Source organism: Oncorhynchus masou, chromosome 5, assembly GCF_036934945.1.
Source record: "Oncorhynchus masou masou isolate Uvic2021 chromosome 5, UVic_Omas_1.1, whole genome shotgun sequence".
Lineage (NCBI taxonomy): Eukaryota > Metazoa > Chordata > Actinopteri > Salmoniformes > Salmonidae > Oncorhynchus > Oncorhynchus masou.
The window spans coordinates 91,194,218-91,209,934 of record NC_088216.1 but is presented as its reverse complement, the minus strand read 5'-3'; the positions used below and the strand labels follow the sequence as shown (position 1 = coordinate 91,209,934).

At 45.7% G+C, this 15,717-nt stretch overlaps 1 protein-coding gene across 1 annotated transcript in view; it reads right to left on the bottom strand.

Moving 5' to 3' along the window:
- Positions 1-15,717, bottom strand: part of stab1 (stabilin 1) — a 221,273-nt gene that overhangs the window by 194,706 nt on the left and 10,850 nt on the right. Inside the window, exons 2-7 of the mRNA XM_064967067.1 lie at positions 13,940-14,210; positions 13,643-13,728; positions 11,205-11,274; positions 5,190-5,285; positions 3,744-3,854; positions 2,277-2,467 (exon numbers count right to left, since the gene is read on the bottom strand). Of these exons, the coding sequence (XP_064823139.1) occupies positions 2,277-2,467; positions 3,744-3,854; positions 5,190-5,285; positions 11,205-11,274; positions 13,643-13,728; positions 13,940-14,210 (825 nt within the window). The remainder of the gene's footprint in view (positions 1-2,276; positions 2,468-3,743; positions 3,855-5,189; positions 5,286-11,204; positions 11,275-13,642; positions 13,729-13,939; positions 14,211-15,717) is intronic.

The window sequence follows — 15,717 nt, the reverse complement described above, 5'->3', positions numbered from 1 at the left end:
CTGGTATACTTATAGCTTGGAGACTAACCAAAACCTGCTGGCTATAGAACAGACTGACCCAGTGAATTACTGATAAAACAATTAGACAACTAAACCCTGCTGGTATAGACAACATTTCAACCTTTTGCTGGTATTAGGTTATTAGACTAACCCAATGCTGGTATAACAGACTAACCCTAAAGTAATGGTATAGATGGTAGACTAACCCTGCTGGTATAGACAGACTAACCCTGCTGGTATAGACACAGACTAACCCTCTATAGAGCTGGTATAGATACAGACTAACCCTGCTGGTATTTTAGACAGACTAACCCTGCTGGTATAGATACAGACTAACTGCATGATGTGAGACTGTCCATTACTTTACCACAAACCATCATTTCTTCACATGACTAAAATATTTCAGGTGTTGTGTTTATTACATTGTGTTTTATTTGATGGCTTTATTATTTCATTCCAAGTCCTTCATCTCTATAGAGCTGCTGTCTATGCTGTCTGACAACAGCACTATTGTACTTCAAATTAAAAAAGGCATATTTTAATGACTGCTGAATAACAACTATCGATAAATAGTTAATGAAATTTCAGTTAGAAATACCTAGCGAAGCAACTGCTCCATCCTTCTCTCTTCTCTCCATCTCCAGGCAAGTGGGATATAGACAGACTTTAAATAATGCTGGTATAGACAAGAACTGACATTTTGGTATAGACAGACAAACAGATACAGACTAACCCTGCTGGTATAGACACAGACTAACCCTGCTGGTATAGACAGACTAACCCTGCTGGTATAGACAGAATAACCCTGCTGGTATAGATAGACTAACCCTGCTGGTATAGACAGACTAACCCTGCTGGTATAGATACAGACTAACCCTGCTGGTATAGACAGACTAACCCTGCTGGTATAGACAGACTAACCCTACTGGTATAGACAGACTAACCCTGCTGGTATAGACAGACTAACCCTGCTGGTATAGACAGACTAACCCTGCTGGTATAGATACAGACTAACCCTGCTGGTATAGACAGACTAACCCTGCTGGTATAGATACAGACTAACCCTGCTGGTATAGACAGACTAACCCTGCTGGTATAGACAGACTAACCCTGCTGGTATAGACAGACTAACCCTGCTGCTGACTGGTATAGATACAGACTAACCCTGCTGGTATAGACAGACTAACCCTACTGGTATAGATACAGACTAACCCTGCTGGTATAGACAGACTAACCCTGCTGGTATAGATACAGACTAACCCTGCTGGTATAGATACAGACTAACCCTGCTGGTATAGACAGACTAACCCTGCTGGTATAGACAGACTAACCCTGCTGGAATAGACAGACTAACCCTGCTGGTATAGATACAGACTAACCCTGCTGGTATAGATACAGACTAACCCTGCTGGTATAGACAGACTAACCCTGCTGGTATAGACAGACTAACCCTGCTGGTATAGACAGACTAACCCTGCTGGTATAGATACAGACTAACCCTGCTGGTATAGACAGACTAACCCTGCTGGTATAGATACAGACTAACCCTGCTGGTATAAACAGACTAACCCTGCTGGTATAAACAGACTAACCCTGCTGGTATAGACAGACTAACCCTGCTGGTATAGACAGACTAACCCTGCTGGTATAGATACAGACTAACCCTGCTGGTATAGATAACCCTGCTGGTATGTACATAGACCAACCCTGCTGGTATAGACAGACTAACCCTGCTGGTATAGACACAGACTAACCCTGCTGGTATAGACAGACTAACCCTGCTGGTATAGATACAGACTAACCCTGCTGGTATAGATACAGACTAACCCTGCTGGTATAGACAGACTAACCCTGCTGGTATAGACAGACTAACCCTGCTGGAATAGACACAGACTAACCCTGCTGGTATAGACAGACTAACCCTGCTGGTATAAACAGACTAACCCTGCTGGTATAGACACAGACTAACCCTGCTGGTATAGACAGACTAACCCTGCTGGTATAAACAGACTAACCCTGCTGGTATAGACACAGACTAACCCTGCTGGTATAGACAGACTAACCCTGCTGGTATAGACAGACTAACCCTGCTGGTATAGACAGAGTAACCCTGCTGGTATAGACACAGACTAACCCTGCTGGTATAGACAGACTAACCCTGCTGGTATAGACAGACTAACCCTGCTGGTATAGACAGACTAACCCTGCTGGAATAGACACATACTAACCCTGCTGGAATAGACACAGTTTAACCCTGCTGGTATAGACAGACTCACCTTGCCAGGGCTATTATAGACACAGACAGTGGAATTGCGAGGACAGCCTCCGTTGTCCTCGTCACATGGGTTGATGGGAACACACATCCGACCATCCCCCTTGTAACCTGCCTTACACTGGCACTGGAACAGCCGCCCCCCCAGCCAAGAACAGTCCGCATTCACATCACATTGTTTAGCAGAACAAAAACCTGGGAAATAAAATAAATATTAATTTATGGAACAGAATAGAAGAGAGTAAATCAGAGGGGATCACAGCAGAACAGAATAAAACAGAATAGAACAGAATTTAATAGAACAGAATAGAATAGAACAGAATAGAAGTGAATAGAACAGAATGAAACAGAATGGAATAGAACATAATACAAGTGAATAGAACAGATTGAAACAGAATACAATAGAACAGGACAGAACAGGATAGAACAGAATTTAATGAACAGAATACAATAGAACAGGACAGAGCAGAATAGAACAGAATAATATAACAGAATAGAACAGAACAGGACAGAACAGAATAGAACAGAGTTTAATATAATAGAATAGGACAGAACAGAACAGAGCAGAATAGAACAGAATTTAATATAACAGAATAGAACAGAACAGGACAGAACAGAATAGAACAGAATTTAATATAACAGAATAGAACAGAACAGGACAGAACAGAATAGAACAGAGTTTAATATAACAGAATAGGACAGAACAGAACAGAGCAGAATAGAACAGAGTTTAATATAACAGAATAGGACAGAACAGAACAGAGCAGAATAGAACATAATTTAACATAACATAATAAAACAGAACATGACAGAATAGAACATAATTTAATATAACAGAATAGAACAGAACAGAACAGAGCAGAATATAACATAATTTAATATAACAGAATAGAAGAGAACAGAGCAGAACAGAACAGAGCAGAACAGAACATAATAGAATAGAGCAGAAAAGAATAGAGCAGAATAGATTAGAACAGGTCAGAATAGAATAGAGCAGCATAGAATAGAGCAGAATAGAATAGAACAGATGAGAATAGAACAGAATAGAATAGAGCAGAATATAACAGAGCAGAATAGAATAGAATAGAACAGAGCAGAATAAACCGAATAAAACATAATAGAACAGGATAGAACAAGATAGAACAGAATAGAACAGGATAGATATGAGCGTCTGCTAAATGACTTAAATGTAATGTAAATGTAGATCAGAATATATTACAACAGAACAGAATAGAACAGGATAGAACAGGATAGAACAGAATAGAACAGAATATATTATAACAGAATTGAATTGAACAGAATATATTATAATAGAACAGAATAGAACAGAATAGAACAGAATAGAGCAGAATGGAATAAAATAGAAAAGAGCAGAATAGAATAGAACAGAGCAGAATATAATATAAATGAGCAGCCTTTGGGAAAGTTAGGAGAATTTTGTCACCCTAGTGATATCTATGAACTCTGTTACCTGAGCAACGGTCTCCAGTCTTGTGAAACCCAGGAAGACATTGACACACGGAGTTCTCTGCCACTCCTTTACAGTGGGAGTAGGCACTGCAGTTCTTACAGGCAGCAGAGACTGGAGGAAACATAATACACATCATCAGTAGACACCAACCTACTGTACTGAAGTACCTTTCACTAAATGAGATCACTAAATGAGATCACTAAATGGGATCACTAAATGAGCTCACTAAATGGGATCACTAAATGAGATCACTACATGAGATCACTAAATATGATCACTAAATGAGATCACTACATGGGATCACTAAATGAGATCACTACATGAGATCACTAAATGGGATCACTAAATGGGATCACTAAATATGATCACTAAATGAGATCACTAAATGAGATCACTAAATGGGATCACTAAATGAGATCACTAAATGGGATCACTAAATGGGATCACTAAATGAGATCACTACATGAGATCACTAAATGAGATCACTACATGAGATCACTAAATGAGATCACTACATGAGATCACTAAATAGGATCACTAAATGAGATCACTAAATGGGATCCCTAAATGAGATCACTAAATGGGATCACTAAATGAGATCACTAAATGGGATCACTAAATGGGATCACTAAATGAGATCACTAAATGAGATCACTAAATGGGATCACTAAATGAGATCACTAAATGGGATCACTAAATGAGAACAAGATAACAATTATCAATCAATTAATTTTATTTTTTGTAAGCTTGTCTGGTCCAGAACACAGTGAAAACTGGGTTTCCTTTAAAAAAATACATGTATTTCACATGTGAAATGTTCCAAAAGATGTATGTAATCACATTTGAAGTCAATGTGATAACGTGACAACATGTAAAACAACATGTGATAACATGAAACTACATATGTGATAAACGTGATCAGGTCTTCAAAAAAAACACATGTTATAACACGATTTTCCATGTGAAATCATTACTTTTTTTGTAAGGGTGAATATCAATGGACTATATCTGGCCTGGATAACAAATGGCACCCTATTCCCTACATAGTGCACTACTTTTGATTAGGGCCCATAGAGCTCTGGCCAAAAGAAGTGGAGTATTTAGGAGATAGGGTGTTATTTGGGGCACAGACCATTCATGTACAGTGGGGCAAAAAATTATTTAGTCAGCCACCAATTGTGCAAGTTCTCCCACTTAAAAAGATGAGAGAGGCCTGTAATTTTCATCATAGGTACACTTCAACTATGACAGACAAAATGAGAAGAAAAAAATCCAGAAAATCACATTTTAGGATTTTTAATGAATTTATTTGCAAATTATGGTGGAAAATGTGATGAAAATTACAGGCCTCTCTCATCTTTTGAAGTGGGAGAACTTGCAAAATTGGTGGCTGACTAAATACCTTTTTTGCCCCACTGTATTTGGTGTGAAGGAGGGCGGGGTTACCTTGTTCACACCTGGGTCCAGTGTACGGCGGCTGGCAGTAGCACTCTCCGTTCCCACCAGGACCGTTGTGACACTCTCCATTCACACAGCCGCACTCTAGACAACACACCAAAACAACAACGACAACATGAGCTGACAGGTTACAATATTCATGGCGGGAATAGAGAGAGAAAGAGAGAGAACTGGGGGAAAAGAGAGATGTAGCAGAGAGAGAGAGAGATAGGAAGAGAGAGAGATGGAGACCATTTGAATTGAATTGAGAGAAGAGAGAGAGACTTTTGACTGTTTGTCTTTTTTTAATGAAACATCCTCATTTAATTAAAACCTCACCACATTAACCCCACAAATATCCCCTGTACTGCATCCTCACCTTGCCCTCTACCCCACAACACAAAACATCACCACACACCACAATAACAATAACCACTTCTACAACACGCGTTTGACACGTTTGGCCCTTTCCTTCTTCGAATACCTGCACTCATTAAAAACATCCCAACAGTAAACTCCACCTCAACCTCTCACACAAACATTCCAACAGAGACATTAATGGCATTACCTGGCGTACACAGAAAACACATGATGCACAGTTTCTCTCATAACACAGAAAGGACACCCCTGTCCGACTCCCGGTTCAACCCGTACCAACCAGCTATTAGTGTCCAGGGCTCCATGTAGAACCTCCACTGGAGGTCCCCTGACCTCTTTGGTACTGGGGGTTTGTAGAGCCCCATCCATCTAAAACCCACCATACTCTCCGCCCCACATTCACCCTGCCACTGATGTGCCTTCACTCCTGTTAGGCTTCTAATGCTCCTCACCTTAACGCAGAGGTTGTAGAGGGCTTTACCTCCCACCCCCTCAAACTCCCCCAGGCTCGGAGTGTTAAAATCTAACAAGTCCTCCAGACCCCCTTGCCAGTCCCCAGTCTCTACCGTCACCTGCAGTGGCGGAAACACTGGTGGCCCCTCCCCCTTCGGGGATGTTAGTCCTGTTTGTTGTGCCAGGACTTCCAGGGTTTTCCACCCCTCCTCCCCCAGCAGCCACAGGTCACCCAGCCTTAGTAAACCCACTGCCGTCAGTCGCCTCTGCAGGGTGGCCAACTGAACCGATCTCAAAAGGATGGATGGTTTGTGGAAGATAGGCTCCTCCCACACCCACAGCCCAGGCTCCACACCCACTTCTCGTTTGGGCCTCAGCAGCTGCCAGGCCCTCGGCACCGCGGAGTAAAGATCAGAGAGACCTGCTATATTCAGCCTCTCCAGCCTCATGATGAACAGCTGCCAGTCCAACCCTAAACCGCCAGCTGCCACAGGGAGGATACCGCCAGGTTGTTGATTATCACCTCCCTCTATATGACACTTGTAAGAAGAGCCACCTCCACCTGGTCAGTCTTGACACCAGTGCATGTGACAGCCCCTCCCAGTTCTTCCTGACCCACCTCTCTGAGCCAAGGGACATCCCCAAAATGTTAAGCCCTTCCTTTACAACCCCACTGCAAACCCCCTGGAAGCAGAGGGGGGACCCCATCCCTCCATTCCCCACATAACAGAGCTTTGCTCTTGTCCCAGTTCACCTTAGCTGACAAATCTCCCTTGTATACCTTCAGACTAATCTATAGTGCCTGCATATCCTAACCATCCCTGACCATCACAGAAACATCATCTGCATATGCCGACACTGCTACGCCTGTCAACACACCCATGCGTATCCAGCACACTCCCTGCAGTCTCCTGCGTAGCAGGCCCAAAAAAGGCTCAACAGCTAGTGTATTTAACTGCCCTGATAGAGGGCACCCTTGTCTAATTCTCCGCCTCACCCAGACTGACCTACAGAGCCCCCTCCCACCTTGACCATACATGACACCCCAGCATACAACATCTCCATACAGGCCAAAAACTTTTCCCCAAACCCTCAGACATCACATTAAACAGATTCTCATGGTCCACTCTATCAAACGCCTTCTCTTGGTCTAAAGAGACCAGTCCACAGTTCACATTAGAAACTCTCAACATGTCCCTGATTAAGAACAAGATGTCTATGATTGAACCTTCTGGTACACAATATGTCTGGTCCTTGTGTACTATAGAGACCAGATGGGACTTCAGTAGGTTAGAGAGGACCTTGGCAAATATCTTGTAGTCCGCACAGAGCAATGCCACAGGCCTCCAGTCCTTAAGTTCAAACAAGTCCCTTTTATTGTGCAGGAGAGTCAGAGCCGCCCGACGACAGCTCTCCTAACCCGACACACTCACTCAACACACAAAAGAAGTCAAGTCCAAATATTCCTCAGAATTTAAAAAAGTCCATCGCCCCCCGGGGCACGGCAGGAGGACATCTGGGTTACGGCCTCTGCCAGTTCATGGGACAACAGAGGAATGTCCATTTCATCCCTCTGTGCCAGAGATAGTTTAGGGTTCAGAAAACAAAACCTGAGTACACATAGGATCACACAGTTCTGCCCTATACAACTCAGTATACAAGTCAGCTCCCACACCTCATCCCCAAACCCCTTATGTCACCCGCCATCAGAGAGCTGTAGACAATGAATACCCTTGGCTTCACCGCTTTGTCTTTCCAAACCAAAGAAGGAGGAGCTGGGAGCATCCATCTCCTTGAGCAAGCCTCAGCTACATCTCCATCTATAGCATGACTCAACCCAGCCTCAGCTACATCTCCATCTATAGCATGACTAGACCCAGTCTCATCTACACCACCATCTATAGCATGACTAGACCCAGCCTCAGCTACATCTCCATCTATAGCATGACTCAACCCAGCCTCAGCTACATCTCCATCTATAGCATAACTAGACCCAGCCTCAGCTACATCTCCATCTATAGCATGACTAGACCCAGTCTCATCTACACCACCATCTATAACATAACTAGACCCAGCCTCAGCTACATCTCCATCTATAGCATGACTCGACCCAGCCTCAGCTACATCTCCATCTATAGCATGACTAGACCCAGTCTCATCTACACCACCATCTATAGCATGACTCGACCCAGCCTCATCTACACCACCATCTATAACACGACTAGACCCAGCCTCAGCTACATCTCCATCTATAGCATGACTAGACCCATTCTCATCTACACCACCATCTATAACATAACTCATTGCCTCCTGCTACATCTCCATCATAAACTACCTTCATCTCTGTGCTAGGCTGTGAAGGCATCAGGCACACCACACCGTTCAACCCCCAGGAAACTACCTCTCTGTGCTAGGCTGTGAAGGCATCAGGCACATCACACCGTTCAACCCCAGGAAACTACCTCTCTGTGCTAGGCTGTGAAGGCATCAGGCACACCACACCGTTCAACCCCCAGGAAACTACATCTCTGTGCTAGGCTGTGAAGGCATCAGGCACACCACACCGTTCAACCCCCAGGAAACTACCTCTCTGTGCTAGGCTGTGAAGGCATCAGGCACATCACACCGTTCAACCCCCAGGAAACTACATCTCTGTGCTAGGCTGTGAAGGCATCAGGCACATCACACCGTTCAACCCCCAGGAAACTACATCTCTGTGCTAGGCTGTGAAGGCATCAGGCACACCACACCGTTCAACCCCCAGGAAACTACATCTCTGTGCTAGGCTGTGAAGGCATCAGGCACATCACACCGTTCAACCCCCAGGAAACTACATCTCTGTGCTAGGCTGTGAAGGCATCAGGCACACCACACCGTTCAACCCCCAGGAAACTACATCTCTGTGCTAGGCTGTGAAGGCATCAGGCACACCACACCGTTCAACCCCCAGGAAACTACATCTCTGTGCTAGGCTGTGAAGGCATCAGGCACACCACACCGTTCAACCCCCAGGAAACTACATCTCTGTGCTAGGCTGTGAAGGCATCAGGCACACCACACCGTTCAACCCCCAGGAAACTACATCTCTGTGCTAGGCTGTGAAGGCATCAGGCACACCACACCGTTCAACCCCCTACAGGAAACTACATCTCTGTGCTAGGCTGTGAAGGCATCAGGCACATCACACCGTTCAACCCCCAGGAAACTACATCTCTGTGCTAGGCTGTGAAGGCATCAGGCACATCACACCGTTCAACCCCCAGGAAACTACATCTCTGTGCTAGGCTGTGAAGGCATCAGGCACATCACACCGTCCTTAAACTACATCTCTGTGCTAGGCTGTGATAATCAGGCTACATCACACCGTTCAACCCCCAGGAAACTACATCTCTGTGCTAGGCTGTGAAGGCATCAGGCACATCACACCGTTTTAAACTACATCTCTGTGCTAGGCTGTGAAGGCATCAGGCACACCACACCGTTCAACCCCCAGGAAACTACATCTCTGTGCTAGGCTGTGAACATCAGGCATTCACTGACACCGAAAGGAAACTACATCTCTGTGCTAGGCTGTGAAGGCATCAGGCACAGACACCGTCAACCCCCAGGAAAAACATCTCTGTGCTAGGCTGTGAAGGCATCAGGCACACCACATTTGTAATGTCTTTAGGAAACTACATCTCTGATGTCTACTGTTAATTGCATCAGTTTATTTCACTTCAACCCCCAGGAAATTATATCTCTGTGCTTGCTTTGGCAATGTTAACACGTTTCCCCCAGGCCAACTAAAGCCTCTGTTAGAATTGAAGGCATCAGGCACACCACACCGTTTTGGAAACTACCTCTCTGTGCTAGGCTGTGAAGGCATCAGGCAACCACACCGTTCATTGTTTATTTAACTTTAAATATTCACTGTGCTAGGCTGTGAAGGCATCAGGCACAAATGTTAACACACCGTTCAACCCCCAGGAAACTACATCTCTGTGCTAGGCTGTGAAGAGATCATGACATTTATTGTTCACAGGAAACCACATCTTGTTTATTTTAACTTATAACTACATTAGTGGGCACCGCTAAACTGACAATGTGTTTAAAACCTCCGCCATAGAACATTTTAATCCACACGGCCTCTGAACTACAAAACACTCCCAGCATTCACTGAGAGGGAAAGAAAGAAAGTGAGAGAAAGAGAGAAAGAGAGAAAGTGAGTGAGAGAGAGAGTCAGAGAGAGAGAAAAACACTGTATATATATATATAATACGACATTTGTAATGTCTTTATTGTTTTGAAACTTCTGTATGTGTGATGTCTACTGTTAATTGTTATTGTTTATTTCACTTTATATATTATATACCTTACTTGCTTTGGCAATGTTAACACGTTTCCCATGCCAATAAAGCCCCTTGAATTGAATTGAAATTGAGAGACAGAGAGAGAGTTTTGAAACTTCTGTATGTGTGATGTTTACTGTTAATTTGTATTGTTTATTTAACTTTAAATATTCACTTTATATATTATCTACCTCACTTGCTTTGGAAATGTTAACACATGTTTCCCATGCCAATAAAGCCCTTGAATTGAATTGAATTGATATAGAGAGAGACATAGAGAGATTTATTTATACATAAATATATATTTTTATTTTATTTTTATTTTTCGATATGTATACTTTGACAATGTAGGTAATAATGAACTTGCCATGTCACTAAAGTCAATTGAATAGAGAGAGAGAGAGAAAGAGACACAGAGAGAGAAACAGAGAGAGAGGGAGAGAGAGAGAGGGAGAGAGAGAGAGAGAGAGAGAGAGAAAGACAGAGAGAGAGACAGAGAGACTGAGAGACAGAGGGAGAAAGCAAGCAAGAGAGAGAGAGACTGATAGAGACAGAGAGAGAGAGAGAGACAGAGAGACAGAGAGAGAGACAGAGAGAGAGACAGAGAGAGAGAGATAGAGAGACAGAGAGAGAGAGAGAGAGAGAGAGAGAGAGAGAGAGAGACAGAGAGAGACAGAGAGAGAGACTGAGAGAGAGAGAGAGAGAGAGAGAGACAGAGAGACAGAGAGAGAGACAGAGAGAGAGACTGAGAGAGAGAGAGAGAGAGAGAGAGAGAGAGAGAGAGAGAGAGAGAGAGAGAGAGAGAGAGAGAGAGACAGAGAGAGAGACTGAGAGAGAGAGAGATAGATAGATAGAGATGTACCTGATTTACAGTTGTCTCCGTATGAATTCTTGTTGGAACACTGCTGGCAGGCAAAGCCCGTGTATCCCTCCTGACCCAGACAACAAAGGGAAACACACAGAGGCTGAGTCTTAATTCTCCTCCCTTCTCCCGAAGTGTGCACTCGTACACTTTCTTGCTTGGATTTTACAATGGTACACCCTTGTGGAAAAATGGGAAGTAGCCAGAGAGTGGAGAAAGCACAAAATCTAAATTCAAGATTATACTTAAATTTACACACACTATATAAACGTGAGATATTACCATTGAAATGTAGACTTTACAGTGAAATCTGACATTACACTGTATCTACATCCCAATTCCCACAGGGCTCTGTTCAGAAGTGCACTATACAGGGAGGAAGGAGCCAATACTGTATGGGGCCAGTAGTGTAGGGAGCCAGTAGTGTATGGAGCCAGTAGTGTAGGGAGCCAGTAGTGTAGGGAGCCAGTTGGGGAGGGGGCCAGTAGTGTAGGGAGCCAGTAGGGTAGGGAGCCAGTAGGGTAGGGAGCCAGTAGTGTAGGGACCCAGTAGGGTAGGGAGCCAGTAGGGTAGGGAGCCAGTAGGGTAGGGAACCAGTAGTGTAGGGAGCCAGTAGTGTATGGAGCCAGCAGGGTAGGGAGCCACTAGGTAGGGAGCCAGTACTGTAGGGAGCCAGTAGGGTAGGGAGCCAGTAGGGTAGGGAACCAGTAGTGTATGGAACCAGTAGTGTATGGAGCCAGTAGGGTAGGGAGCCAGTAGGGTAGGGAGCCAGTAGGGTAGGGAGCCAGTAGGGTAGGGAGCCTGTAGGGTAGGGAGACAGTACTGTAGGGAGCCAGTAGTGTAGGGAGCCAGTAGTGTATGGAGCCAGTAGGGTAGGGAGCCAGTAGTGTAGGGAGCCAGTAGTGTATGGAGCCAGTAGGGTAGGGAGCCAGTAGGGTAGGGAGCCAGTAGTGTATGGAGCCAGTAGGGTAAGGGAGCCAGTAGTGTAGGGAGCCAGTAGGGTAGGGAGCCAGTAGTGTAGGGAGCCAGTAGTGTATGGAGCCAGCAGGGTAGGGAGCCAGTAGTGTAGTGAGCCAGTAGTGTAGGGAGCCAGCAGGGTAGGGAGCCAGTAGGGTAGGGAGCCTGTAGGGTAGGGAGCCAGTACTGTAGGGAGCCAGTAGGGTAGGGAGCGAGTAGTGTATGGAGCCAGTAGGGTAGGGAGCCAGTAGGGTAGGGAGCCAGTAGTGTATGGAGCCAGTAGGGTAGGGAGCCAGTAGGGTAGGGAGCCAGTAGGTTATGGAGCCAGTAGGGTAGGGAGCCAGTAGGGTAGAGAGCCAGTAGTGTATGGCGCCAGTAGGGTAGGAAGCCAGTAGGGTAGGGAGCCAGTAGAGTATGGAGCCAGTAGGGTAGGGAGCCAGTAGGGTAGGGAGCCAGTACTGTAGGGAGCCAGTAGTGTAGGTAGCCAGTAGTGTAGGTAGCCAGTAGTGTAGGGAGCCAGTAGTGTAGGGAGCCAGTAGGGTAGGGAGCCAGTAGGGTAGGGAGCCAGTAGTGTAGGGAGCCAGTTGGGTAGGGAGCCAGTAGTGTAGGGAGCCAGTAGGGTAGGGAGCCAGTACTGTAGGGAGCCAGTAGGGTAGGTAGCCAGTAGTGTATGGAGCCAGCAGGGTAGGTATCCAGTAGGGTAGGGAGCCAGTAGGGAAGTGAGCCAGTAGGGTAGTGAGCCAGTAGGGTAGGGAGCCAGCAGGGTAGGTAGCCAGTAGGGTAGTGAGCCAGTAGGGTAGGTAGCCAGTAGGGTATTGAGCCAGTAGGGTAGGGAGCCAGTAGTGTATGGAGCCAGTAGTGTAGGGAGCCAGTACTGTAGGGAGCCAGTAGGGTAAGGAGCTAGTTGTGTATGGAGTCAGTAGGGTAGGTAGCCAGTAGTGTATGGAGCCAGCAGGGTAGGTAGGGAGCCAGTAGTGTAGGGAGCCATAGGGTAGGGAGCCAGTAGTGTATGGAGCCAGTAGTGTAGGGAGCCATAGGGTAGGGAGCTAGTAGGGTAGGGAGCCAGTAGTGTAGGTAGCCAGTAGTGTAGGGAGCCAGTATTGTAAGGAGCCAGTAGTGTAGGGAGCCAGTAGGGTAGTGAGCCAGTAGAGTAGGGAGCCAGTAGGGTAGGGAGCCAGTAGTGTAGGGAGCCAGTATTGTAGGGAGCCAGTAGTGTATGGAGCCAGCAGGGTAGGGAGCCAGTAGTGTAGGGAGCCAGTATTGTAGGGAGCCAGTAGTGTATGGAGCCAGCAGGGTAGGGAGCCAGTAGTGTAGGGAGCCAGTATTGTAGGGAGCCAGTAGTGTATGGAGCCAGCAGGGTAGGGAGCCAGTAGTGTAGGGAGCCAGTAGGGTAGGGAGCCAGTAGGGTAGGTAGCCAGTAGGGTAGGGAGCCAGCAGGGTAGGGAGCCAGTAGTGTATGACATAATAAAGCCCGTTCTCACATTGCAGACACAGGACCCATTCCCTGATATTCCATCCATGCAGGTTCCGTGCCAGTTACAGGTTCTCCCATTCCAGCTGGGACAGGCTGCAGAAACACATATCCAGCACCAGCAACATGAAACAGACAGGTTTAGACGACTACTGCAACCATATTCCCTTTATGTTTCAGTGGCTACATGACATATCATAAAGTACGATAGAAAATCCCCTCTCAGCCCTTCCTCTCTGTCTCCCCTCTACATTCCATCACTGTCCATAAAACAACAAAAGACCTTCCATTAGGGTATGGTACTCACGCAGACACAGAGGACCCCAGAAGTCTGCGCAGCATTTGGGCATGGTGACGGTCTTCTCACATTGGTGGTTGCAGCCGTTCAACGCCACCTGTTGCCCTGCGATGGTTACTGAGTACTGGCAACCATCTTGGCCCATGTTGGTATCCATGGACTGGGTGGTGTACTTCTTGAAGCCCCTGGGACACAGCTGAGTCTGGGAGGCAGCACAGGACGTACAGGGGGTAGTGGTCTGGTCGGCTCCGGTCTCATCACAACGGTTCATAGAGCTCTGCTGTGATACAGTAACACAGCGATCACTTCCTCCCAATTCCTCCAGGGTAATATGGACATAGATATTTTGTTGTATGTATTTGTTACGATTCAATGTTGTCATATTTTGGAACCCCACTTGGCTCTGGTCAAAAGTGGTGCACTGTATAGGGTACTTCTTGGGACACATCCCAAGTCAATACTTACAGTTTATTCGGAAAGTTATCAGACCCCTTCCCTTTTTCCACATTTTGTTACGTTACAGCCTTTTTCTAAAATGGATTACAATTGTTTTTCTTAAAAAAACAACAGGTTTATCAAATTTACACAAGTATTCAGACCCTTTGCTATGAGACTCGAAATGGACCTCGGGCGCATCCTGTTTCCATTGATCATCCTTGAGATGTTTCTACAACTTGATTGGAGTCCAGCTGTGGTAAATTCTATTGATTGGACATGATTTGGAAACGCAAGCACCTGTCTATATAAGGTCGCACAGTTGACAGTGCATGTCAGAGTAAAAAACCAAGACATGGGGTCGAAGGAATTGTCCATAGAGCCCTGAGACAGGATTGTGTTGAAGCACAGATCTGGGGAAGGGTACCAAAATCCTTCTGCAGCATTGAAGGTTCACAAGAACACAGTGGCCTCCATCATTCTGAAATGGAAGAGGAACTGGAGAAATCGGGGAGAAGGACCTTGGTCAGGGAGGTGAACAAGATCCCAATAGTCACTCTGACAGAGCTCCAAAGTTCCTCTGTGGAGATTGGAGAACCTTCCAGAAGGACAACCATCTCTGCATATTTCCACCAATCAGGCATTTATGGTAGAGTGGCCAGATGGAAGCCACTCATAAGTAAAAGCCACATGACAGCCCGCTTGGAGTTTGCCAAAAGGCACCTAAAGGACTCTCAGACCATGAGAAACAAGATTCTCTGGTCTGTTGAAACAAAGATTGAACTCATTGCCCTGAATGCCAAGCGTCACGTCTGGAGGAAACCTGGCACCATCCCTACGGTGAAGCATGGTGGTGGCAGCATCATGCTATGAGGATGTTTTTCAGCAGCAGGGACTGGGAGACTAGTCAGGATGGAGGTAAGGATGAACAGAGCAAAGTACAGAGAGATCCTTGATGAAAACCGCTCCAAAGTGCTCAGGACCTCTGGGGCGAAGGTTCACCTTCCAACAGGACAACGGCCCTAAGCACACAGACGAGACAATTCAGGTGTAACGGGTGTTGTCGTCAGATGAGGAGGAATCGGACCAAAGCGCAGCGCGGTAAGTGTTCATGACTTTTATTGAACTGAACACTGAAACAAAAAGAACAAAGTGCAAAAGGAAACCGAAACAGTCCTGTCAGGTACTAAACACTAAACAGAAAACAACTACCCACAAAACACTGGTGGGAAAAGGGTACCTAAGTATGGTTCCCAATCAGAGACAATGAGAGTCATCTGTCCCTGATAGAGAACCATACCCGGCCAAAACAAAGAAATACAAAACATAGAAAAAGGAACATAGAATGCCCA